This window comes from Rhinopithecus bieti, unplaced genomic scaffold (genome assembly GCF_001698545.2).
Source record: "Rhinopithecus bieti isolate Rb0 unplaced genomic scaffold, ASM169854v2 scaffold_11933, whole genome shotgun sequence".
NCBI lineage: Eukaryota > Metazoa > Chordata > Mammalia > Primates > Cercopithecidae > Rhinopithecus > Rhinopithecus bieti.
Genome location: NW_016806995.1, coordinates 1,563,939 through 1,589,393, shown reverse-complemented (window position 1 = coordinate 1,589,393; position 25,455 = coordinate 1,563,939). Strand labels below are relative to the sequence as shown.

Sequence of the window (25,455 nt, the reverse complement as noted above, 5' to 3'; positions counted from 1 at the left end):
CGCCACTGTACTCCATCCTGGGTGACACAGTGAGACTCTGTCTCAAAAAAAAAAATCAACTTTTATCATAGATTAAGGGGTCCACTGCAGGTTTGTTACACGGGTATATTGCATGATGCTGAGGTTTGGGGTACAAATGGCCCCATCCCCCAGATAGTGAGCACAGTACCCAGTAAGTGGATTTTTCAGCCCATGACTCCCACCCTTCCTCCCCAGTCTAGTGGTCCCCAGTGTCCATTACTCTTGTTTTTATGTCTATGTGTATTCAATGTCTAGCTCCCAAGAGAACATGTGGTGTTTGGTTTTCTATTCTTGCATTAATTCGCTCACAGTGGCCCACTTGTTTTCATCCAAATATTTTTTAAAGCAAATCATATGGCAGCCCAAGGATTTTCTTCACAGGGAAGACGTGGGTTTGACTCCTGGATTGTCTGCTTTCCAGCTGCATGACCTTGGGCGTGTCATTTTAGCCCCTGAGCCTCTGTTTTCTCATCTGCAGGCAATATTTCTTCTGTCCTTGGGTGTGTTGTTAGGATAAAATGAGCAAATGTGCCCTGAGGGCTCTGGGGACAATCGGTATGTAGTAACTGCTTCCCGTGCATGGGGTTTTGTCACCCTCCCACCCCTCTGTATTTGGGGGTGTCACCTACCTGGGCAATGAACGGAGTGATGAGCGCACCCACTCTTGCCATGCCACTGCAGGTGCCCAGGCCGAGGGCCCGCGTTGCCGTGGGGTAGACCTGAAACACAGCAGCTGGATATGGGCATGGGGACATTCAGGTTCCTCCCACCGCTCCAGCTCCAGGCTGTTAGGACCGACCCCAGGGGCAGGCCTGAAGTTAGGGCAAATCCCTCCAGTGTTGGTTACGCCCTTAAGGGAAAGGAATCCTCATCCCAAAGGGCACGGGAGGTTCAACTCAGAACTAGGGCAAGAGGCTGAGCTGTGGATGGGAACCCAGTAAAGAGGCTCCCCAAAGACTCCTCCACCAGGAACTGCCACAAGTTCAGAATTCAGGGGTTACTCTCCACCTTCTTTTCATGAGTTCACCTTGAAACCTGGGTCACAGGCTTATAAGGGATTTCATAGAGATGGAAATGTTTACAGTCTCTCAGCTTGTACCCAGTAGAGGCCACGTGCCTCTTTCTTCCCTAGGCAAAGTGAAAAGGGATTGTGCATCTTCCAGGCCGAGGTAATTAAGAAGGGTGCGTTTTCTCCTCTCCTTTCCCATGTCTGCTGGCTGGGAGGAAAACTCCATGGCCCTAAGCCAGGGCTTCTCAGCTTGGACACTATGGACATTTTGGGATGGCTCATTCTTTGTCATGGGAAGGGGTTTGCTATGCACTGTAGGATGTTCAGCAGCATCCCTGGCCTGTACCCACGAGATACCAGTAGCACTTCTGCCTCCCCCTGCCACCTTATGATGATCCAAAATATTCCCAGGCATTGCCAAATGTCCCCTGGGGCAAGATCCCTGGATAAGAAAGGCACACAATGCGAGGAGCCTGGGTCCCCAAATCACTGGAGGAGGAAAGCTGTCCCCCAACCTAGAACACCCACATTGGACTCTTTTATTTACCTATTTATTTGAGACAGGGTCTCACTCTGTCATTCAGGCTGGAGTGCAATGGCATAATCATGGCTCACTGTAGCCTCAGCCTCCCCGGGCTCAGGTGATCCTCCCACCTCAGCCCCACCCCGAGTAGCTGGGACCTCAGGCATGTGCCACCACTCCCAGATAATTTTTGTATGTTTTTTAGGGATGGGGTTTCACCATGTTACCCAGATTGGTCTTAAGCTCCTGAGCTCAAGCGATCCACCCGCCTCGGCCTCCCAAAGTGCTGGGTTTACAGGGGTGAACCACTGTGGCTGGCCTGGGCTTTTTTATAAGTGAGAAGCTGCTCTTGTGTCGAACACTCCACTTTGGGGGTTCTCTGTTACATTAGCTAGCATGTTTTCACAAGTGCAATGCTCAGTGTAGGAAGCTTGCAAAGAATAAAAACATGAAGAGGAAAATATAAAACTCATTCAGGTTCTCAACACTCAAGAGATTTGTACCATTTTATGTATATTCCTCTAGCTTTTTCTGGATTGTATATAGCACATATGTCTTCATTCACTTAGTTATTCAGCACATACTTTTTGAGTTCATACCATATGCATTTATACATGATATTTCAATTCACTCAATTACATAAACAATATAGAAATATATTCTCCTCGTAAAAAAGTCAAAATGCCTAAATTCTCTCTTGATCCACTCCCTCTGCCAGGAAAATTCTCCCCATAGGACCCCACTATTAGTGGTATCTTTGGAATGTATCTTCCCAGATATGTTCAAAAATATACACATGGAAAATACAGTATTTTAAAAATACATAAATGGTATCATGTCATACATATTATGCTGCAATTTGCCTCTTCCATTCAGTAGTATGTCTTAAAATCCTATCCACATCAATACATAGACATCCACCTTATTCTTCTTTTTTTTTTTTTTTTTTTGAGATAGGGTCTTGCTCTGTTGCCCAGGCTGGAGTGCAGTGGCATGATCATGGCTCACTGCAGCCTTCAACTCCTGGGCTTAAGTGATCCTCCTGTCTCAGTCTTCTGAGTAGCTGGAACTACAGGTGTGCACCACCACAGCCTGGTTAATTTTTATTTTATTTTTTCAGAGAGAGGGTCTTGCTATGTTGCTCAGGCTGATGTCAAACTTCCAGGCTCAAGTGATCCTCCCACCTTGGCCTCCCAAAGTGTTGGGATTACAGGCGTGAGCCACTGCGCCTACTATCTCATTCTTTTTAATGGTTTCTGGAAGCAGAGCATCCCCCACAGCCACTCTCCCACCACCGCCCATTTCCCAGCAGCTCCCAGACACCCCTCCTACCTCAGGTGTGTACACATATGCCGCTTGAAAGCCTCCAGAAATAAACGCTCTTGCAATGAAGAGTAACAGAGTGAGCACATTTCTAGGAGGAGGATAAAGGCAGATGATGGCATTGTTTTCTGTCTGCTTGTTTCAGCATAGTCCTATCTTCCCAGGCAGTATCAGTGCCCTAGCATCCTAGCATTAGGCAAAAGTTACCCCTCCCTGATGCTCATTGATACAGACATGTGGGCACACATATTTCAGTATCATCTCGACAGTCCTTACTGTCGAATGACAGTAAGTTCGTCATTCTTCAAAGTACCAGGCTGAGAGATGGGAACACCTGTGGTGCCCAGGATGGGCACAAGATTAGGGAGAAGTGATATAAATAGTGGAAAGCTCAGACAGGAACTTGGCTGGGGACGGAGCAGGAATTGAGCCGGGGCCAGCTGAGCTGGGGAAAGTAAACCACTATTCAGTATTCTTAGGATAATTCTGATCCCAACCCTCTGTCCCATTGTTCCCATAAATGTTCCAGAACACCAACATTTCAGGGTCAAAGCTACATCTCCCAACCTTCCTCAGACCAGGAGGTGGCCCACAGATTCCTCATTGGGTGTGGTCTGGGGCCTCTTAGAGATCAAGAGAGGCATAAGCCATTTCTATATTTTGAGGTTCTTGGCAAATGGAAAAATGGAGAAATGTTAAAGTGGGATTACAAAACAGGGCCTATTTGAAATATTTCCACTGAACAAGTTAACAGTTTTAACACATACATAAATAGCTACATTTATGATCTCACTGGGAGATGATATCAAAAGTCTAAATTTGGCATCATCAGAGCAAAACTGGAGCCAAAGTTCCCCCCTGACTATAACCCCCATCAGAGGCCCCTCCCTAGGCCTGATCTTTTATCCAGTTGTGGGGCAGCCATGAACCTCAGTCCTAGTGAGCACCTGCACCTTTACCTGTTTCTGCACCCACTCCTGGGCCTGCACTGACACCGGCACCCCCACTTGTACCCACACTTGGGCCAATACCCACACCTGGGCCGGCACCCACACCTACACCCACACTTGGGCCTACACCCACACCTGGGTCTGCACCCACACCTGCACCCATACTTGGGCCAATACCCACACCTGAGCCTCACCCACACCTGTACCTACACTTGGGCTTATACCCACACCTGGGCTTGTACTCACACCTGCACCCACACCTGGGCCTGCACCTACACCTGCACCCACACTTGGGCCTATACCCACACCTGGGCCTATACCCACATCTGTGCCCACCCTTGGGCCTACACCCACACCTGGGCCTGCACCCCTACCTGCACCCACACTTGGGCCAATACCCACACCTGGGCCTGCACCACACCTGCACCCACACCTGTGCCCACACTTGGGCCTATACACACACCTGAGTCTCCACCTATACCTGGGCATACACCAACACCTGCACTCACACCTGTACCTGTACCCATACCCACACCTACACCCACACTTGGGCCTGCACCTCCACCTGGGCTTACACTAACATCTGGCCTGCACCTCTACCTGGGCCTGCACCCACACCTGCACCCACACCTCCACCTGTGCCCATACTCACACCTAGGCCTGCAGATCGCCTACCTTCCAACACAGATAAACAGCAGGAGGCTACAGAAGGAGAAGATGACGAAGCACAGGGCCATGGTCTTCTTGCGCCCCAGGCGGTCAATAATCCACAGAGTCACAAGGACACCTGGAAGGGGAGTGGGGAGACACAGGCAGCTTCTAACATGATTCCCAATGCCCTCCACCCTGGTAGCACAGCCTGTACCATCCCCTCACCTGGAGGGTGGACTAGACCTAGTGACTCACTTCTAATGACTAGAAGACAGCAGAAGTGATAAGGTGTCACTTGTGAGGTCAGGTGATAAAAGACTATGACTTTTATCTTGGTATCTTCTCTCCCTGGCCCTTCTCATGTATTTGCTTTAATGGAGAAGGCCAACTGGCAAGGAACTGAAGGTAGCCTCTGGCCAACAGCCAGCAAGGAACGGAGGCCCTCAGTGCAAAAACCTTCAAGGAATGGAATCTTGCCAGCAACCACGTGAATAAGCATGGGAATGGATCCTGCCCCAGCTGAGCTTTCAGATGAGACTACAGACCCTGGGCCAATGCCTTGATTGCAGCCAGTCACATGAAACATGCTGAAGTAGAACACCCAGAGAAGCCACAGCAACTGTGAGATCATAAGTATGCATTGTTTTAAGCCACTACATTTTCAGGATAATTTGTTACCTGGCAATAGAAAACTAACCCAGGCACCAGCAGGAGCCTCAGTGGTGGCATTCACTGAATCCAGGAAACAGAATGCCTGGGTTCTAATGCCTCATTTTGTCTTTAACTTGCCATGTGGTCTTGGACTAGTCCCTTACCTTCTCTGAGCCTCATTTTCTTCATCTATAAACGGGCCTAAAAAACAACACATTCTACCTCAGTAGAGGCAGTATAGCATAGTGCTTATTAGTAATAATAATAATTGAATTTGAGCTAAGCATTTTTACATCTTTTTTTTTTTGAGACAGAGCCTTGCTCTGTCACCCAGGCTTGGGTACAGTGGTGCGTGCGATATCAGCTTATTGCAATCTCTGTCTCCTGGGTTCAAGCGATTCTTGTGCCTCAGCCTCCTGGGTAGCTGGGACTACAGATGCACACCATTATGCCCAGCTAACTTTTGTAGTTTTAGTAGAGATGGGGTTTCACCATGTTGGCCAGGCTGCTCTCGAACTCCTGACCTCAGGTGATCTGCCCGCCTTGGCCTCCCAAATCTCCAGGATTACAGGTGTGAGCCACCACACCCGGCCCCATTTTTATAACCATAATCTTGTTTAGTCATCAAAACGATCCTCTAAAATAAATGCTATTAATTTATCAAATAGCATTTTTCCACAGTTATTCAGCCAATGAGAGCCTACTGTGTGTCAGGAACTGTTCTTGGAGGTTGGGACATATCAGTGAACAAAATCAAATAAAACAATACACATAGTAAATAAAGAAAGAAGAATCTGAGTTTCAGAGAGGTAAAATCACAGAAATGGTGACTGCTTCCAGTTACAGAAATGTCATGTAATGTGACTTTCTTAAAGTCACAGAAATGGAGATTGCAAATGCTGAGTTTAACTTCTGAGCCTTGGTTCTTACCTACTAAGCTATGTGGGGAAAGGGTTTTAGAGGAAAGACAGACAGTGTAGTATGGGACTGAAGACTATGAATTCTAGGGTGGGAGCACAGCTCTCAGCCCTGCCTGCTGTGGAATACTCAGTATTGTAGTTGGGTTTTCCCAGAAGCAAACCTTGGGACAAGGATGCCAGTGCAAGGCATCAACTTGGGAGGTAATCCAAGAAAGGACCAGCAGGAGAGTGGGGAAGTAAATTTGGGAAGGGAATGCAACTAACAAAAGGTGGGTACCAAGCAAGTTATTACTGTGGGCAATTGGAGCTGAATTACACTGGGGGACTCAAATCCAGTGTAGAACATGTGCCTTGGAGTTTTCCTGCTGATGTATTGTTCAAAGTATTGTTCAAAGGCTGCTCCCAGGTGCTAACTCCTTGGCACTTCCAGCTGCCTTGCCGGCTTTAGATACAGAGACTTCTCGTTCCTTCTGAGATCATCTTCAGGCACATAATCCTGGCAGTTGCAAGTTGCGGGAACAGTTTCTGCTACACTGGGCAAACTATGTCACCACTCTGAGCCTCAGTTTCTTCAGTTGTAAAATGGGAATAACTAAACGACTTCACAAGATTAAATGAGATTGCATCTGTAAGACATTTAACACAGGCCTTGGCATACAATAGGTGCTCAATAAGTACTAGATGTTATTGTAGTTGTAATAATTATTCCTCTTAAAAGAAAAAAAAAAGATAGATCACCTTTGCATCACATGCTTGTCTGGATTTTTGACACTCTACTGTTCCTTTCCAGTGTGCCTGGTGTTGGAGGATGATTCTCCATGGGTTTCTCATATTTCTACACATCTTATGAGCAGAGGAACCAGCTGCCCTGTTGGTCCAGGCTACCGTGTCAGAGTTGTTTGTATAGCAAACAACCTTGAAGATACAGATACTGTTTCCCTCTGGAGCAAAGGGCAGATTTGCTTATTGTCCAATATAATAAAGATGATGTCTCCCTTAGGGAGGTTTCTGGCAGGCCATTATAAAATATTTGGGTTCCCTAAGCTTGGGGTTCCCCAGCTGTGTTGTAAATCCATTGCATGTGTAGCCTCCACCTGGGTCCTTCCTCATTATCCCCGTGGGACTTGGGGGCAAGGGAAACAGTCACCAAGGTACTACTCAAGCTGCTTGCTATAATAGTCTTTTGTCTCTGACCCAGAAGTCTCATGTCTTCCACCAGCATGCATGAAACTGGGCAGCTTAACTTGACAGCCTTCAAGTAGGGTAACATCTCAGCCCCTTCACAGTTCTTGACAACTTATAGTTAACAATTGAAAAACAAAGTCCCTCGCTGACTAAAAATGGGATTTGCTTCCAGGTAGAGCAGACAGAGCCACTGGCTGAACAATTGCCATATTCCCAGGCTTGCCTGACACAGCTTCACCTTGCACAGGTCCCTCACCTGGAAACTCAGAGAGGGTGGTCCACAGTAAGTCCATGTAATCCTCCTCACTCAGGTACTCGCAGGCCAGGCTGCATTTTGCCTCTACTGCCTTCTTACGACTGGAGACTGGGGTTGGGAGACAGAAAGAGAAGGGGAGTCATATACAGAGTCTGGAATCACACCTTCCTGCTCCCCATACCTCCTTCCCTGGGATGATCCAGTTTAGATGCCATAGAAAGAGCCCAGACTCAGAGACAGGCATATTCAGGTTTAAATACCAAGCAGCAGTGCTCCAGCTTCATATCTCTAAGTGTGAGTTTCCTCATAAAACTGGGGCAAATAAAAGCACCATGCAAAGGGATTGAGAGAATGAAAGTGGGCTATGCGTATGAATGTGCTTAGCCCAGAATTGGCATGTAGTAGGCACTTTAGTGGCAGACAGACTCTAGGGTGGCCCCCATGATCCCCGCTTCCTGGTAGTCATATTCTTGTGTAATCCCCTCCCCTTGATTGTGTAGGTGGGGCCTGTCACTTGCTTCTAGCCAATTTAGTACAGCAGAGGTGACAGAATGTACGTGATTGCATTCCATAAGACTGAAATGTCCATCATGCAGGACTGTCTCTTATGCTTTTCCTTGATGACTGTGAAGGAGCAAGTGGCCATGTGGTTGGCCTATGTGGTGACAAGGAGCTGAGGGCAGCCTCTAGTTGCTGAGGGCAGCCTCAGCAGACAGCCAGCAAGAATCTGAAGCTCTCAGTCCTACAACCACAAGGAATTGAATGCTACCAACAACCAACATAGGTGGGGTGGTAGGTCTTTCCACAGTTGAGCTTCCAGATGAGAACCCAGTCATCCAGTCCTGGCTATGCCTTGATTGCAGCCTGGCAAAGGACCCTGCTAAGTTGTGTCCAGACTCCTGACCTACAGAAGCTATGAGATGATAGGTGTGTGCTCTCTCAGGTCACTAAGAAACAATATACATTTATCATCTCATAGTTTCTGTATGTCAGGAGTTTGTGGTAATGCTGTTATGCAGCAATAAATAACTAATACATGCTTATCACCTGTTCCTGTCCCTCACCATCCACCCCTAACCTTTTTATTGAAAGCGAGTTGGAGTGGAACCCAGTGGCCAAAGAGGTGATGGAAACAAGATCTCATCCCTGGTCCAGGCAGAGTTAATAAAGAAGGATGAATGCTACATTGCTCCCTTCCTGACCTTGCTTTACTCTCAAACTATGGGACTAATCTCCTAAAGATAGAGGTGCAATGGTCTGAAATGTGTCCCTCCAAAATTCATGTTGAAACTTAATCTCCATTGTGTTGGTATTGAGAGGTAGGGACTTTGGGGAAGTGATTAAGTCAAGAAGCCTCTTCCGTCATGAATAGGATTAGTGTCCTCATTAAAATGGTTGAAGGGAGCTCGCCAGCCCTTATGCCATCTGAGGACACAGTGTTTGCCCCTTTTATCATGTGAGGGTGCCACAAGAAGATGCTGTCTATAAAGCAGAGAGCTGTCACCAGACACTGAATGTAAAGCACCTTGATCTTGGACTTCCCAGCCCCCAAGACCAACATAAATAAATTCCGTTGTTTCTAAGTCACCCAGTCTAAGGTATTTTGTTATAGCAGTCAAAATTGATTCATACACCCTATCTGAACCAACCATTTAACAGGTAAGACTCAGAGAGGGTGAGTGTCCCCCAAAGTTGCTCCACCTACACCTTCACCATCTCAGGTGTGGCATCTCCATCCTTCCAGTTGCTCAGGCAGAAAGCCCTGGAGGTGTCCTTGACTCTTCTTTTTTTATTAAACCCTATGGACAACCCATCAGCTGTTCAACCTTCAAAATACATTAGAATAGGATTGGCCACATCTCATCACTGCTGAGACAGAGCAGGGACCACATCTCAGGAGGCTTCTGCCCACCCCCACCCCAAACATGGAAATAAAGGAAAATCTTGAGTCTCTTCAAGAGAAATACCAGGCACATAGCTAGCCTTGAGAAGTAACTGAGTAACTTAATAAACAGGAAGGTAAAAATACCTTAAAATAATAGCCACCCAAGGAGGTCAGAGCCACAGATGTTTGGTTCCCTATGGAAACTAAAGATAACATCTTAACATATGTCCCTGAGTTGGTTTCAGAAACCCGGAACCCACGAAATGGAAAATGCTGACCACCACTGAGTAGACCTCAGATAAGGGAGAACTGAGGACCCAGCTCTGACCACTGACCTTGATTATAAATCTTTTCCTGAGGGGCCTAGAGAGAGTCACGCCCAAAGGCCAAACCTTAACATTCCTTCCTGCTGACCTCAAGTTTTTGAAAAAGCCTCCCTTTTTTACCAATTACAAATCAAAGAATCTCTAAATCCACCTGTAAGGCCCCTTGATCTTCAAGATATCCCAATTTCAGGGTCCAAACCAAGGTATAGTTTCCATGGATTGACCTATGATTTTGTCTGTAACTTCTACTTTCCTAAAATGTACCCCTGCCTTTAAAAACCCTTGCTTGTAAGCCATCCAGGAGGTGGATCTTCAGTGTGAACTGTTTCTCCTTGCTTGGCACCCTGCAAATAAACGTCCTCCTTTCTCCCACTGCAAACTTCAGTATAGATGTTTGGCTTTACCGTGCTAGGTGAGCAGACCTAGGTTCGGTTCAGTAATACTGCTGCCATCTTGGTCTGAGTCATCATCAACCATCCTCTCTCATGTGGATTACCAAAATAACCTTCCAACTAGTCTACCTGCTTCTATGCTTGTACTCACTTTCTCCCTTGACCTCCCCACCCAGCCATGGTCTATTTCCAACACGTCAGTCAAAGGGATCCTTTTTAAACCTAAGTCAAATCACTGTCATTCTGCTTAAAACTCTGCAGTGACCTGCCATGACACACACAGTAAAAGCCAAAGTGCTTCAAACATCTCTAAGGCCCTATATTATCTGGCAGTCAACACATCCTTGATCCCACCTTCTACTTCTTCCTCTGTTGCTCTACTCACTCTACTCCAGCACACTGGTCTCCTTGCTGTTCCTTCGGCAAGTAAGGCATGCGCCTGCCTCAGTATCTTCACACTGGCTGCTCTCTCTTCCTGGATTGCCCTTTATCCTTCCCCATGATGAATTTCCGCACTTCCTTCAAGTCTTTCTTTGAATTTCACCTTCTCATTGAGACCATCCTATTTAAAATTTAACTCTAACCACTGCCTCTTTCTCTGCCCTACATTCCTGACCTATTTTTTTTTTTTTTTTTTGAGATAGGGTCTCACTTTGTCACCCAGGCTGGAGTGCAGTGGCACAATCACTGCTCACCACAGCCTTGAACTCCTGGGCTCAACCAATCCTGCCACTTCAGCCTCCCGAATAGCTGGGACCACAGGCACACACCACCAGGCCCAGCTAATTATTGTATTTTTTGTAGAGATGGGGATTTGCCACATTGCCCAGGTTGGTATTGAACTCCTAGCCTCAAACAATCCTCCCTCCTCAGCCTCCCAGTTGCTGGTATTACAGGTGTGAGCCACCACACCTGGGCTTGTTGCCATCTTTATGTTCATGAGTGCCCAATGTTTAGCTCCCACTTATAAGTAAGAACATGTCGTATTTGGTTTTCTGTTCTTGTGTTAATTTGCTTAGGGTAATGGCCTCCAGCTGCCTCCATGCTGCTGCAAAGGTATGATTTTGTTCTTTTCTGTGGCTGTGTAGTATTTCATGGTGTACAGGTACCATATTTTCTTAATTCAATCCACAAAAATATGGAATGCTTCATGAATTTGCATGTAATCCTTGTGTGGGGTCCATGCTAATTTTCTCTGTATTGTTCTAATTTTAGTATATGTGCTGCTGAAGTGAGTGTGTGTGAAAGCCTTTGAAATGGGCAAAAATGTCTTGTAGTTATACCTTTATAGGTTATCTTCACTTGTCATTGTCTTTGAGCTATGTTGTAGAAAAATGATAGTAACGTAAATGATTCTTTTATTAATACATAGAAATGCAAATAGAGCGTGGTGGTGATGCAATTGGCTGCCCTATATATATTGACCAGTTTTGCCTCTAATTGTAAATTCATTTCAGCATTTCCGAGTGCCTGTATATGTATTTGCTTTGACTTCTCCTTTGAACCAGTTGCACCCTCTTACTGGTGTCAGTAGACAATTCTCTTTGGGTCTCTGGCATTTCTGCATGTTTTGAATAGAGGCACTGATTACCTTTGTTCTGGACTATATTTTCAAGGATATTTGTTTAGCAAACAGCCTTGGAAGAAAGAGAATGTCTCCCCTTGGCACAAAGAGTAGTTTGCTTATGGCTTTCAAAGATAGACTGTCTCTCTCTGGAGCAAAGGACAGACATGCTTACTGTCTAGTATAAAAGATTGGGGTTCTCTAAGCTTAGGGTTCTTCTCTTGTTACACAACTCAATACTTTTGTAGGTATTGCCTGCCCCTCTTCGTGTTACCCGGGGATTGGGGGCTTAAGGAACTGGTGTAGGAAAATGCTGATACCCTGGCTACTGCAATTGCTATGAGTAATATGGTCCTTTGTCTCTGACCCGGGAGTGTTGTGTCTTCTGCTAGCACCTGTAGGAACTGTGAAAGGCTAACTTGTCAACTTGCAAATAGGTCAAACTCAGACTTTTAGTAATTCTTGATTCATTTATTAATTAATGAGTTAATTGAAATCTTTGTCATGTATTAATTTTGTATTTGTATGAGAGGCATGATTTTACCTTTCATTTAGAATTTTTCCTTTAACTCATCTATCACCTTGTAATATACTATATAATTTCTCATTATGCTATTATCTCCCCTTTCCCCCAAATATAAGCCCACAGGACAGAAATATTTGTCTTTTATTATTAGAATTCACTGATGTATTCTAATGACAAAGACTCTCTGTCTTTTTTTTTTTTTTTTTGAGAGAGGGTCTCATTCTGTTGCCCAGGCTGGAGCAGGATTGTGCAGTGGCACAATTTTCGCTCACTGCAACCCTCCACCCCTGCAGGCTCAAGTGATCCTCCCACTTTAGCCTCCTGAGTAGCTGGGACCACAGGCACACGTCACCACTTCATCAGGCTACTTTTTTGTATTTTTTATAGAGATGGGGTCTTATCATGTTGCCCAGGCTGGTCTTGAACTCCTGAGCTCAAGTGATTCACCTGCCTTGGCCTCCCAAAGTGCTGGGATTAAAGGCATGAGCCCCCATGCTCAGCTGACAAAAACTCTTTTTCTGAGAGAGAGAGTCTCACACTGTCGCCCAGGTTGGAGAGCAGTGGTGCAATCTCGGCTCACTGCAACCTCTGCCTCCTAGCTAGAAGCAGTTCTCCTGCCTCGGCCTCCCAAGTAACTGGAATTACAGGCACATGCCACCGAGCCTGGCTACTTTTTGTATTTTAGTAGAAATGGGTTTCACCATTTTGGCCAGGCTAGTCTCGAACTCCTGACCTCAAGTGGGCCGGGCTGGTCTCAAACTCCTGACCTCAAGTGGTCCGCCTGCCTCGGCCTCCCAAAGTGCTGGGATTACAGGTGTGAACCACCGGGCGCAGCCAAACCCCACACCCTCCCCCTGCCCCCGCCGCCCTTTTAACCAAACTTTTGTCAGGCTCCTCTGAGTCTTTTAAAAAATTCATCCTCACCCTTGGACTCCATCTAGTTTTGACAAGATACTGCTGAATCAGTCTAGCGAAAATGCACACCTTTGATATTTTTGATCCAATTCCTCACACCCCACCTTTGATATTTTATCACCCTGGCCTGTGATGGGGTTCAGGACATGCCAACCCCCAAATATGGCACCTTGGCATATTGAATATTTTAATCCAAAATAATTGGAGAAACAGCATGTGGAGAAGGGGCCTCTGACCTTCCTTTGCCCCTCACCCCTGAAGCAGGTCATAAAACCCAGGCGGATTTTCTGGCTTTTTTTTTTTTTTTTTGAGACAGAGTCTCACTCTGTCACCCAGGCTGGAGTGCAGTGGTGCAATCTCGTCTCACTGCAACCTCCGCTTCTCAGTCTCAAGCGATCCTCCCAGTTCAGCCTCCCAAGTAGCTGGGACCACAGATGCATGCCACCAAGCTCAGCTCAGTTTTTGTAGTTTTGATAGAGACAGGGTTTCAACATGTTGCCCAGGCTGGTCTCGAACTCCTGAGTTCAAGAAATCTGCCCGCCTCAACTTCTCAGAGTGCTGGGATTACAGGCATGAGCCATCATGCCCGGCAATTTTATGACTTTGTTTCGAAGCAGATCATAAAACCCTCAGGTGAGAGGTGCCCTGCCTATACCCAGAGAAGAAGAACACCCTTATCTCTAAAGACACACAGACAGAAAAGAATCTGAACAGGGCTTGCTGACTTTCCCCTAGTTTGTTACCACTAGGTCACACTCTTCATCCTGTCATATTTCTCTACGACTCTCCACTGTTCATCAAATCTAGCACAAAAATACTCAGGCTTAACCATTTCTCCAGGTCTTCATTTCCTTATGAAGGCTCCTATGCCACATCAAACTTAGATGAAATACGTTCATATGCTTTTCTTAATCTGTCTTTTGTTATATGGGCCTCAGTCATAAAACCAGGATGAATAGAAGGAAAGATATGCTTCCTCCCCATACTTGCCTTTAGCAATAAACCTATTTATTTATTTATTTATTTTAGAGACAGGGCCTTGCTCTGTTGCCCAGGCTGGAATGCAGTGGTGTGATCACAGCTCACTGCAGCTTTGACTTACCCGGGCCCAGGCGACTCGCCTGCCTCAGCCTCCTAAGTAGCTGGGACCACAGGCATGCTAATTTTTTCTACATTTTGTACAGATGGGGTCTCACTATGTTGCCCAGGCTGTTCTCGAACTTCTGAGTATAAGCAATTCTCCCCCTTTTGCCTCCCAAAGTGCTGGAATTACAGGTGTGAGCCCGGCCCAGCAATAATCCTATCAAGTCAGTTTAACCAGAAACCATCTTATCCTTGACATTTCCTCTTAGTAATTTTCCATTTTCCATCTCACTCCCCCACCCTGCTCCCTGGCTATAAATCCCCACTTTGAATACTTGCGTATACAGAAAGGAGCCCAGTTCTATACTGAGGTCTCTCTTCTCCTATTGCAATTGTTACTAAATGAAATTTTCCTTCACTTCTGTCCACCTCTGGCTTTCTTGGACACTGACACATAGACCAGTACCTGGCATATAGAAAATACATACTAAGTAAATGACTTGCCCAAAGTGACACAGGTACTTGGTGCTGGAACCCACGTCTCCTAATTTCCAGCTGTGGGCTTGTTCTACAGTTTCATTTTCCCACCCAGGTATAAGAGAGAGCTTTTCAACAGGAGTCAGCAAACTCTGGCTGAATCTGGTCCCTTGCCTGTTTTTCCTGACCTATGTGCTAAAATGTTTTTTTTCAAATGATTTTAGAAATTAAAAGAAGAAGAAATAATGAGGCATAAAATGACACAAAATTCAAATTTGCTTGGAAACACAAGTAATGCTTGTTCATTTATATTTTTAAGAGAAAGACCTTGGATAAATTGAATGTAACAGAGTTTAATTGAACAAAGAGTAAATCATGAATCAGGCATCCCCCAAGCCAGAATAGGGTCAGAGACAGACTGGTGCTGCCAAGTGTTCAGAGGTTTACGGACAGAAACAGGAAAGTGACAGAAAACAGAAGTGAGATACAGAAACTGCTGGACTGGTTATAGCTCAGTATTTGCCTTATTTGAATAGAGTTTGAACAGTTGATTGCTTTTTTTTTTTTTTTAAAGACAGAACCTCGCTCTGTCGCCCAGGCTGGAGTGCAGTGGCGCCATCTCGGCTCACTGCGCCCTCTGCCTCCCCAGTCAAGCAATTCTGCCTCAGCTTCCCGAGTAGCTGGAATTATAGGCACGTGCCACCACGCTCGGGTAATTTTTGTATTTTTAGTAGAGATGGGGTTTCACCATATTGGCGAGGCTGGTCTTGAACTCCTGACCTCAGGTGATACTCCCACCTCGGCTCCCAAAGTCCTGGGATTACAGGCATGAGCCACCATGCCTGGCCAGTTGACTGCTTTTGAGGGGCGGAAATCAGCGATTGGCACAAGAGTAGATTACAGTCTGTTCACACATCAGTTAGGTTACCCTTCACTATGAATGGAGAAACCTTTAGACTGAACTTAAAATATGCAAGGAGGCAGCTTTAGGTTAGACGTAATTTAACAATATACCGTCCACCGTTGTCCTGCTACAAACAACAGAGTTGTATGGCCTGCAAAGCCTAAAATATTTACTACCTGACCTTTTATAGAAAAAGGTTGCTAACCCCCATTTCACAACATTCCCCTGAATCCTTAGTTTAATCACTAGGATGCTTAGCTTAAGGATTCTGCTCTTAGGAGATGCAATCTGTGCTCAATCAATACCAAACCCTATGATTGACTCTACAATCGAAGCACATCAGCAAACATTTAACACAGACTCTCCCACAATCCCGCAGCGAGATGGGACTCCACTACCTCACTCAGTCCTTACACCAATAAACAAAACTATTCGCTGTGATTGTAGAGGCCTAATATAAAAGATAATTGGGCAAACCCTGAACACAAGCAGGAACTTGATTCTTTTAGCCTCTAACCTGAGTTCAATGCTGAGAATTTAGTGTTATCTTAAAAGTCAGAATGGCTTAAAAGCACAGGCATGAAAAAGCATATAGACTTTCCTTTGCGTTGGTTTCTTTTGGTCCAGTGGTTCCCCCTCCAGCTGCACAATAGAATCACCTGGGAGCTTTCAAAACTCACTAATGCTTGGGCTCCACCTGCCCTCCCAAGTCCTGATTCAATGGGTCTGGGTATTGTTTAAAAGCTTCCCGGGTGAGTCTGTTATGTGGCCATGGTGGAGAGCCAACTTGGTCCTCAAACTTAACGTGCACATTACAATTATTGCACAGGATCACATTCATAAAGCTCTGAGTCCTATACTTCGTGAGGGCTCTTTAGGGGATTTGAGATGAAATTTTTATTTATTTATTTTTATTTTTTACACACAGAGTCTCACTCTGTCACCCAGGCTGGATTGCCGAGGCTCAATCACGGCTCACTGCAGCCTGGAACTCCTGGGCTCAGGCAATCCTTCTGCCTCAGCCTCCCAACTAGTAGCTAGGACTACAGGCGCACACCACCATACCCAGCTAATTGTTTAAATTTTTTGTATAGACAGGGTCTTGCCACGTTGTCCAGACTGTTCTTGAACTCCTGGCCTCAAGTGATCCTCCTGCCTCTGCCTCCCAAACCACTAGGATTATGGGTGTGAGACACCATACCCAGCCATAATTTTAACCTATATTAAATTTTCACCTTAAAATACTATTAGGCCCAGGAGGTCAAGGCTGCAGTGAGCTATGATCACACTACTGCTCTCCAGCCTGGGTAACAAAGCAAGACCTTGTCTCAAAAAAAAAAAAAAAAAGAAAGAAAAAGAAATGCTATTAGAAAAAATGAACTGAGAGGCCATTAGTCTGAGACAGCTCCAGTGTTGTGGGGTCCTAGGTGAGCAAACTGAAAGCAGCTAAGAGTAACTTAACTGCAAACCAAAAATGAAATCCTAAGCCCCCAATCTGCTGAACGGATCCCTTCTTGGCCAAGGGGACCCCAGAGAAACCTGAAAAGCTGAATTCCGGCCACGATGGGAAGGAGGTTCAGACATACCTCCTTCTTATACCCCCTCCCTTTTAGGGTTTAGGCACAACTGACCAGCATTAACATTAAAACAAAGATCGTAAGACCGACAAAACAGACTCTTCGTGGCAATCAGATACCAAAGTCCAACTTGACTCTAGTAGAACATCACTCGACAGACAGCAGACCCTGAAGGAAATCAAAATATTTTACTCCCAAATATATTTCTTTTTTTTTTTTTTTAAATGGAATCTCACTCTGGCGCCCAGGCTGGAGTGCAGTGGTGCGATCTCGGCTCACTGCAACCTCCACCTCCTGAGTCCAAGCAATTCTCCTGCCTCAGCCTCCTGAGTAGCTGGGATTACAGACACATACCACCACACCCAGCTAATTTTTGTATTTTTAGTGTAGACGGGGTTTTGTCATGTTGGCCAGGCTGGTCTCGAACTCCCGGCCTCAGGTAATCTACCTGCCTCGGCCTCCTAAATTGCGGAGACTACAGGCATGAGCCACCGCGCCTGGCCTGCAACTTTTCAGCCTCTTTTCTATGAATAAATAAATAGATAAATTAACTAACATGCTATTTCTTTTTGCACCTGTAGTCCCAGCTACTTGGGGGGATGAGGTACGAGGATCTCTTGAGCCCAGGAGGTGGAGGCTGCAGTGAGCCATGATTGTGCCACTACACTCTAGCCTGGGTGAAAGAATGAGACCCTATCTCAATAATAATAATAATAATAGGCCACACACAGTTGCTCACACCTGTAATCCCAGCACTTTGGAAGGCCGAGGCAGGCAGATCATCTGAGGTCAGGAGTTTGAGACCTGCCTGGCCAACATTGCGAAACCTCATCTCTACCAAAAAAATACAAAAGTTAGCCAGGCATGGTGGTGCCATCTGTAATCCCAGCTACTTGGGGGGCTGAGGCAGGAGGTTTGCTTGAACCCGGGAAGCGGAGGCTGCAGTGAGCCGAGATCGAGCCACTGCACTCCAGCCTGGGCAACAGAGTGAGACTCCATCAAAAATAAAAAATAAAATAATACTAAACATAAATAAAATAATAAAATTTTAAAAGGAGGATTCACAGCAACCCATGCAAAGGGGCCTAGTTTACCTGAGCTGGCGGAGAAGAAAATCTGTTCTGTTTTAATCCTATAAGGAAAGTCACTTTGAAACAACTCATCTGCTTTTTGTTCCCTGTTTGTTTTCTTCAGCTCTTTTCTACTGATTCATGAATCGCTGTCTGCTCAGACAAACTCTTCAAAATTGCCTCTGTTTTTCTTTAATGTGTCTTGGTTTATCTTTTAACAGTGCGAACTTCAGAGCCCAAACCCTGACGTAGATGTGGCTCCGCTAAGGTTAGCTCCATTGCGATGACTGTCCAGGTTTCTACAGGGTGTCTTGGAAAACACAGAAGTAGTAGAAGGCCAAGTCCCTTAAGGGCAGAGCCTGGAGTGGGAGTGTGTGCATGACTGTGTATGTGCCGAGGGTGTGGGAGTCGTTAGCTGGCAAAGACAACCAAGATACTCACTGCTGCAGACATCTCCTGCCTGGAAGAGTTCTGTGGTGAGTAGCACTAACCCGTAGTAAGAGAATGCATTGGAAAACCTGCCAGGAGAAAGCAAGAAAGGTAAAGAAATGATCAGAGGAATGCAAGTCCCCTTTCCCTACCCCCTTGGGAAGGGCCAATGTCTACAGCAGCAGGAACCAGTCTTTGGGCAGCACTGGGATTTTGGGGACTTTACTGGGGACCTTGAGCAAGAAGATGGCAGGTAAAAAAGCATCATGAGATGATCAAAGGGAAGTGATCCTGTGTCCTCTGAAAGGCCAAGAACTGTCAGAGGCGTTTGAACCAGAGCACCTCCATCTTGAATAAGGGTTGGGTAAATGAAGGCTGAGACCTACTGGGCTGCATTCCCAGATGGCCGGGCATTCTAAGTCACAGGATAAGATAGGAGTCGGCCAAAATACAGGTCATACAGACCTTGCTGATAAAGCAGGTTGCAGTAAAGCAGCCAGCTGTGAACCCACCGAAACCAAGATGGTGATGAGAGTGACCTCTGGTCGTCCTCACTGCTACACTCCCACCAGTGCCATTACAGTTTACAAATGCCATGACAACCTCAGGAAGTTACCCTATACGGTCTAAAAAGGGAAGGCATGAATAACCCACCTCTTGTTTAGCATATCATCCAGAAATAACCATAAAAATGGGTAACCAGGAGCCCTGGGGGCTGCTCCGCCTATGGAGTAGTCGTTCTTTTATTCCTTTACTGTTTGGAAGATGGTGCACTTCCGGGTTCTTCTTCACCAACTTTTCCCGCGCGCGCGAAAATGCAGCCAGCACCCAGGGAGGGTGCAGACCAACCGGGCATGCGCCAGGTGACGTCAATTCGAAGAGACCAAGATTTACCTGGTCGCACCTGCGGAACGCCCCCCCGACACGCCCGTGCCCCGCCTATTGCCCTCCCACTCCTAGAAAAGCGGCTCCAGATGGCCGCCACGCGCGGACTTCCAGCCTCACGCCTGTCGGGGTGTCGGGACTGTATCAGGAACCCCGCCCGAGAGCCCCACCGGGGCGACTCTGCCGGCCTCCTTTGCCGGAGGCTGACAGACCTCTCCCCCACACCTTAGGTGACCAAAAATAAATTTGCAGTTTTGCTCCTACCCTTGCCTACCCGCTGGTTCTTTTGTGCGCGCTCTGGTGGTCTTTAGAAAAACAAATAATTTACTTTCTTAATAAACTTGCTTTCACATTACTCTATGGACTGGTCTTGAATTATTTCTTGCACGAAATACAAAAACCCTCTCTTGGGATCTGAACTGGGACACCTTTCTGGTAACAGAACTATACTATACCAGAGACACAACACCTCCAAGACTGTCTACCCAACTGGCAATAGGGGAAAAATGGGACCCGCCTCTGGAAGAAAACAGTCCCATTATCATCTTTTAGGGCTCTGGGTCAAGTGCGTCAACTTGGACATGTGATTTTTGAATTTCAGAGCAGAAAGACACCATTTATTAACTCCTGGCTGACCCAGGAACTAGAATACTCAAGTTTGCAAGACCGGAATATTCTCATCCAGTAGAATAGTTATATGAAAACTCAGTCATAATCAGAAGCCAGTGATGTATTTCCTTAGGTTACAATGCGTGCAAGCAAATTTAGTGACTTTCATAATGCACTAAAATTAGTCTCTAATTAATTGCTTCAGTATTCAAGGAGCGTTGGCCCAACCAAATTACATGTGCTCAAAGGTGGGTATTCTCAGCTCTGACCCCCACCATCCTTTAAAAAAATTCTGCAGGCTCACTGAGTTGATTGGGCTCTCAGGAATTCGGGGCAGAGCTAGAGGCTGTTCTGTATGTTATCAAAGCTTTTTTCTCCTCTTCCCTGTAATTGACCACCTCGAGGACACTTCCCCATTAATTAGCACCTTTGCTAAATGGTGAACAGAAAAATGAGAACTGGTCAAAAAAAGAACATAAAGCCTTAGGCCAAGTCAAGTTTGTTCACTGTTAATGATGTGTACATGAATTGGTGCAAAGAGACTTGAAAGATGACTGCAGCTCCAATTCATTGTGGAGTTTAAGGCGATTACACTCTCCAAATACCACCTCCAACCCACACCTTCCGTTTCCAGCACGCTTCCACGGGTGTTATTTAAGAAAAGGTCCAACAGGACCTTAAAAGAATGCCCTTGTTGACCAAATCAGTGGTTCCCAAAATATGTGCCACATGCCACCCCTGCGGTACCCAAGGGGCAATATGGGCTACAGGGAAGACACTGACATAGTATAAATACACACACACACACAAAGACACACACATACACACATACACACACATAAGCACACACAGACACATACACGCATACATACACACATGCACACATACACATACACTCACAAACACACACAGACACATACACACAGACACATGCACACACACAAACACACACAGACACATACACACACGCGCACACACACAAACACATACACACACAAAACACACAAGACACATACAAGCACAACACATACACACAACACACAAACACACACACACACACAGACACACATACACAAACACACAGACACACACAGACACACACACACAAACACACAAGACACAAACACACGCAGACACACACGCACACACACAAACACACACAGACACATACAGACACGCAGACACACACAAACACACACACACAGACACATACACACACACAAACACACACAGAAACAAACACACACAAACACACATAGACACACATAGACACACAGACACACAGACACACAGAAACACACATACAGACACACAGACACACACACGCACAGACACACACAGACACACACGTGCGCACACATACATGCACACAGACACACACGCTCACATACACACACATACACACACGCACATACACACGCACATACACACAGAAACACACATACACACACGTACACACACACACAAACACATACAGACATGCACGCACATACACACACACACACACAGACACACACACACATACACACACACACAGGTATTTTTGAGACAGGGTCTTGCTCTGTTGCCCAGGCTGGAGTGCAGTGGTGCAATGTTGGCTCACTGCAGCTTCTGTCTCCTGGGTTCAAGCGGTTCTCATCCCTCAGCCTCCCAAGTAGCTGGGACTACGGTGCCCACCACCATGCCCGGCTAATTTTTGTATTTTAGTAGAGATAGGGTTATGCCATGTTGGTCAGGCTGGTCTCAAACTCCTGACCTCAGGTGATCCACCTGCCTCAGCTTTCCATAGTGCTGGGATTACAGGCATGAGCCACTACACCGGCCCACATAGCAGAAATATTCAATCGTATTGGGAAAGAAAAATTCCCTTTTAAGTTTACTTTCAATTCTTTCAATCATTTTAAATTATATCCCAGTCTCACTTATGTGCTAATGAGTCCTTAACACCTCCCCTTTCCTGTCTCTTTTTTGTTTTTGTTTTGAGACAGGATCTCACTCTCTTGCCTAGGCTGGAGTACAGTGGCATGATCACAGCTCATTGCAGCCTCGACCTCCTGGGCTAAAGTGATCCTCCCACCCCAGCCTCCTGAGTAGCTGGGACCACAGGTGCACACTTCCACAGCCAGCTAACTTAAACATTGTTTGTAGAGAAAGGGTTTTACCACGTTGCCCAAGCTGGTCTCAAACTCCTGGCCTCAAGAGATCTTCCCACCTCAGCCTTACCAAAGTGTTGGGATTACGGGCATGAGCCACCGTGCCCAGCCAGCCTTTTTATCTCTTAAATACAGAGGCTTATTGCCTCTGCAAACCATCAGTCTAGTTACTTTTTCTGGTATTTCTCTTTAAGAGTGCCTTCTATCTGTGACTTGCAATTAAGGCGTTTTCTTTTAAAGTAGAGTTATGGCCTTGTTCAGTGGCTTACACCTGTAATCCTAGAATTTGGGGAGGCTAAGGAGGGAGGATTGCTTCAGTTCAGGAGTTCAAGGCTGCAGTAAGCTAGGATTGCGCCACTGCACACCAGCCTGAGCGGTGGAGCGAGGAGACTCTGTCTCAAAAATAAAAAATACAGTAAAATCGAGTTATAAAGTTTGTTTTTAAAAGATACTTGACTAAAAGCATCAAGTTAAAGAAAAAGATGAAGGAAATAATAGTATGTACAGATGATAACCCAGATACGACGGGAATCAGGAGGATGATGTTCAAACTACTGAAATTTGCAAATGTTGCCTGAAATCAAAGTGCTCTCTGTCCATTGCATTAAAACAAAACCCAAAACAGGGCACAGGGAGTGGAAAGGGGTCAAAGTGGTCAACAAACAGCTCTTACCATATAAACCACAGCAACAAAGTTGTCCATCTAAAATGGGGCGTGAAAAGGTCCCTCATTTTGCCTCGGTCTTCCTGTTTCAAAACAAGGACATAGTGTTTATTCTCTCCCCTACAGATGCATGAGAGATGGGCTGGTGGCCTGAGACTAGTGCACACCCAGGCTGGGAGGGAGGTTTCTGGTAAGTAGGACACTGGAGCTCTGATAACCCAGGTCTCAAATCTACAGGACGCAGCCTCCCAGCCCCTCCAGCCAGAACCCAACCGTGTCCAGGGGCATGATGCACACAGGACGGATCTCATGCCCTCCAACCTGGAAACCGGGACTTGGGAAGCAGATCCCTCCTTCCTGGCCCCTCAGACCTCAGCACAGACCTATGAACCCAGGGAGCAGAAAACCATTCCAAAGCGTGTCCAGCCATTTCACACACACACACACGCGCCTTCCCCAGTTCTAGGTCTAGGTGGCAACAGTTAATGTGCTGAGAAACGAATTCACCAAAGGCCAATTTCCCAAAAGATTGATTAGCTAAATGACCGATTGGCCAATTTTACATAATTTACAAATTCATCAAATCTTTGCTTTATAGTGTTCTTTAAAAAATATATGCTATGGCCAGGTATGGTGGTTCGTGCCCATAATCCCAGCACTTTGGGAGGCCAGGGCAGGTTGATCACATGAAACCAGGGGTTCGAGACCAGCCTGGCTTTCCCTCATCCATGGAAGGAATCTCTCCCCAAAGGCAACCAAATGGGCTTCTGCACCTCTTGAGGAATCCCTCCTGCTCTGCCCCCTGTAGATTTGGGGCAGGTCCCCTGGCCTCTATGTTGTCAGACCCAACACCTCCTTCCATCCTGGTGAAAGGCCACTCAGTTCTTCTTGCATAATATAAAAGGAATCAGAAATATAACTTTATTTTAAAAGGTAATTTCTTTATAGGATCTGATGTCTGCTTAAGGTATTTGTAATGTTTCTCCAATCTGCTTGGATGGTTCTTGAAGGCAAGGACTGCAGCCTTAAATCTGAATCTTTTCTCCCCATGTGTGCAATGCTGGTGCCTACATACAGTAGGCGCTCAGGAAGTTTCACCATGGTGGATTCCCTGATGGTGTTACCGGTGGAGTGAGGCACCATCCATTAAGAACATCTACACAGGGTGCAGTTTGATCCCCTAGATCTAAGCACACTGCTTCCTAATGTGGTTTTATTGCACAGCTTTTGCCAGTCAATCTCATTTGCTAGTCAGACTTCATCTGTGCTGAAAGGCGAACCCAAAGCAGCAGTAGTTACAGGACCCATTAGCAGATGTTACATTTCTCTAATCACTGGTGAAATTCTCCAGGAAGCATTTTTAGAACTTGGCAGTGAAAATACAGATTGGAGTTGCCAAATTACCCTCGCGGGTCCTGTCTACTGGGCCCTCATCTGCTCCATGTGCACGCACACACCCCACCTTGGGTACACACATCCACGTGTGTCCATGCATGCATGCCCTACTCCATATGCACACACTCCCCTGAATGCACCCCGACACGCACATTGCAGAGTCTATTGGTCCAGGCACTGACCTGTCTGGAGATGATGAGTTTCCCCAGTGGCATGGGAGCTCCATTTTCCGTCGCTATCCTCTTTAAGGTGGCGATTGCCTTTTCCTGGTTCCCTGACAGCACATCATACCTTGCACTTTCCGGCAGCCACTGGGATAGGGAGACAGGAAACTCAGGCGTGGCTGGTTAGGGTGGAACGGAGCCACACACTCTTATTTGTGTGTGGGGTCTTTAAGGGTGGGGGCTCTGGAGCCAGAGACCTGACTTCAAATCCTGGCCCTGCCATTTATTACGTTGGTTGTGTGACCCTGTACAATTACTTGACTTCTCTGTGCTTTCATTTCCTCCTCCATTAAATGTGAATGATAAGAGATCCTACCTCTTAGGGCTCTTGAGAGGATTAAACAGGATAATCCAGGCAAGGGGCCTAGCACAGTGCCTGGTATGGGTTAATGCAGTTATTATTATTGTCACGGTTGCTATTACTATTATTTGGGGCTGCTTTCAGAGTTCCAGGCGAGGGCTGAATTAAATTGAGATCACTGTCAGAAATCTCACCCCCATCTGTCAAGGAATTGTACCTCATCTGTATTCAGCATCATCTTGCAAACTCAGTTCAAGAGAAAGAAAGAAATCAGAAAGATTTTTAGAACAATGGAAGTCCCAACCCCAAATGACTAGATACATACATTTCTGTAAAAATGGAGCAACGGCTGTTTGAAACAGCAGGTATACTGGAGAAAAGACTAGGAGTTAGAAGATCTAGTTTAGAGTTTTTTTGTCTATTTGCTGTAGGCCCTTTAACAAGTCAGCCCCTCGGCCGGGCGCGGTGGCTCAAGCCTGTAATCCCAGCACTTTGGGTAGGCCGAGACAGGTGGATCACGAGGTCAGGAGATTGAGACCATCCTGGCTAACACGGTGAAACCCCGTCTCTACTAAAAAATGCAAAAA

General features: G+C 46.1%; 1 protein-coding gene across 2 annotated transcripts in view; it reads right to left on the bottom strand.

The window, feature by feature from the left end:
• The window catches only part of SVOP (SV2 related protein), a 114,165-nt gene that overhangs the window by 6,749 nt on the left and 81,961 nt on the right, over positions 1-25,455 (bottom strand). The window contains exons 9-15 of one of the 2 annotated variants that reach the window (XM_017879721.1): positions 24,526-24,654; positions 22,958-23,031; positions 18,650-18,726; positions 7,490-7,597; positions 4,502-4,613; positions 2,886-2,967; positions 651-740 (exon numbers count right to left, since the gene is read on the bottom strand). In XM_017879721.1, coding sequence (XP_017735210.1) covers positions 651-740; positions 2,886-2,967; positions 4,502-4,613; positions 7,490-7,597; positions 18,650-18,726; positions 22,958-23,031; positions 24,526-24,654 — 672 coding nt within the window. The remainder of the gene's footprint in view (positions 1-650; positions 741-2,885; positions 2,968-4,501; positions 4,614-7,489; positions 7,598-18,649; positions 18,727-22,957; positions 23,032-24,525; positions 24,655-25,455) is intronic. The other variant, XM_017879722.1, reaches the window with a different exon arrangement.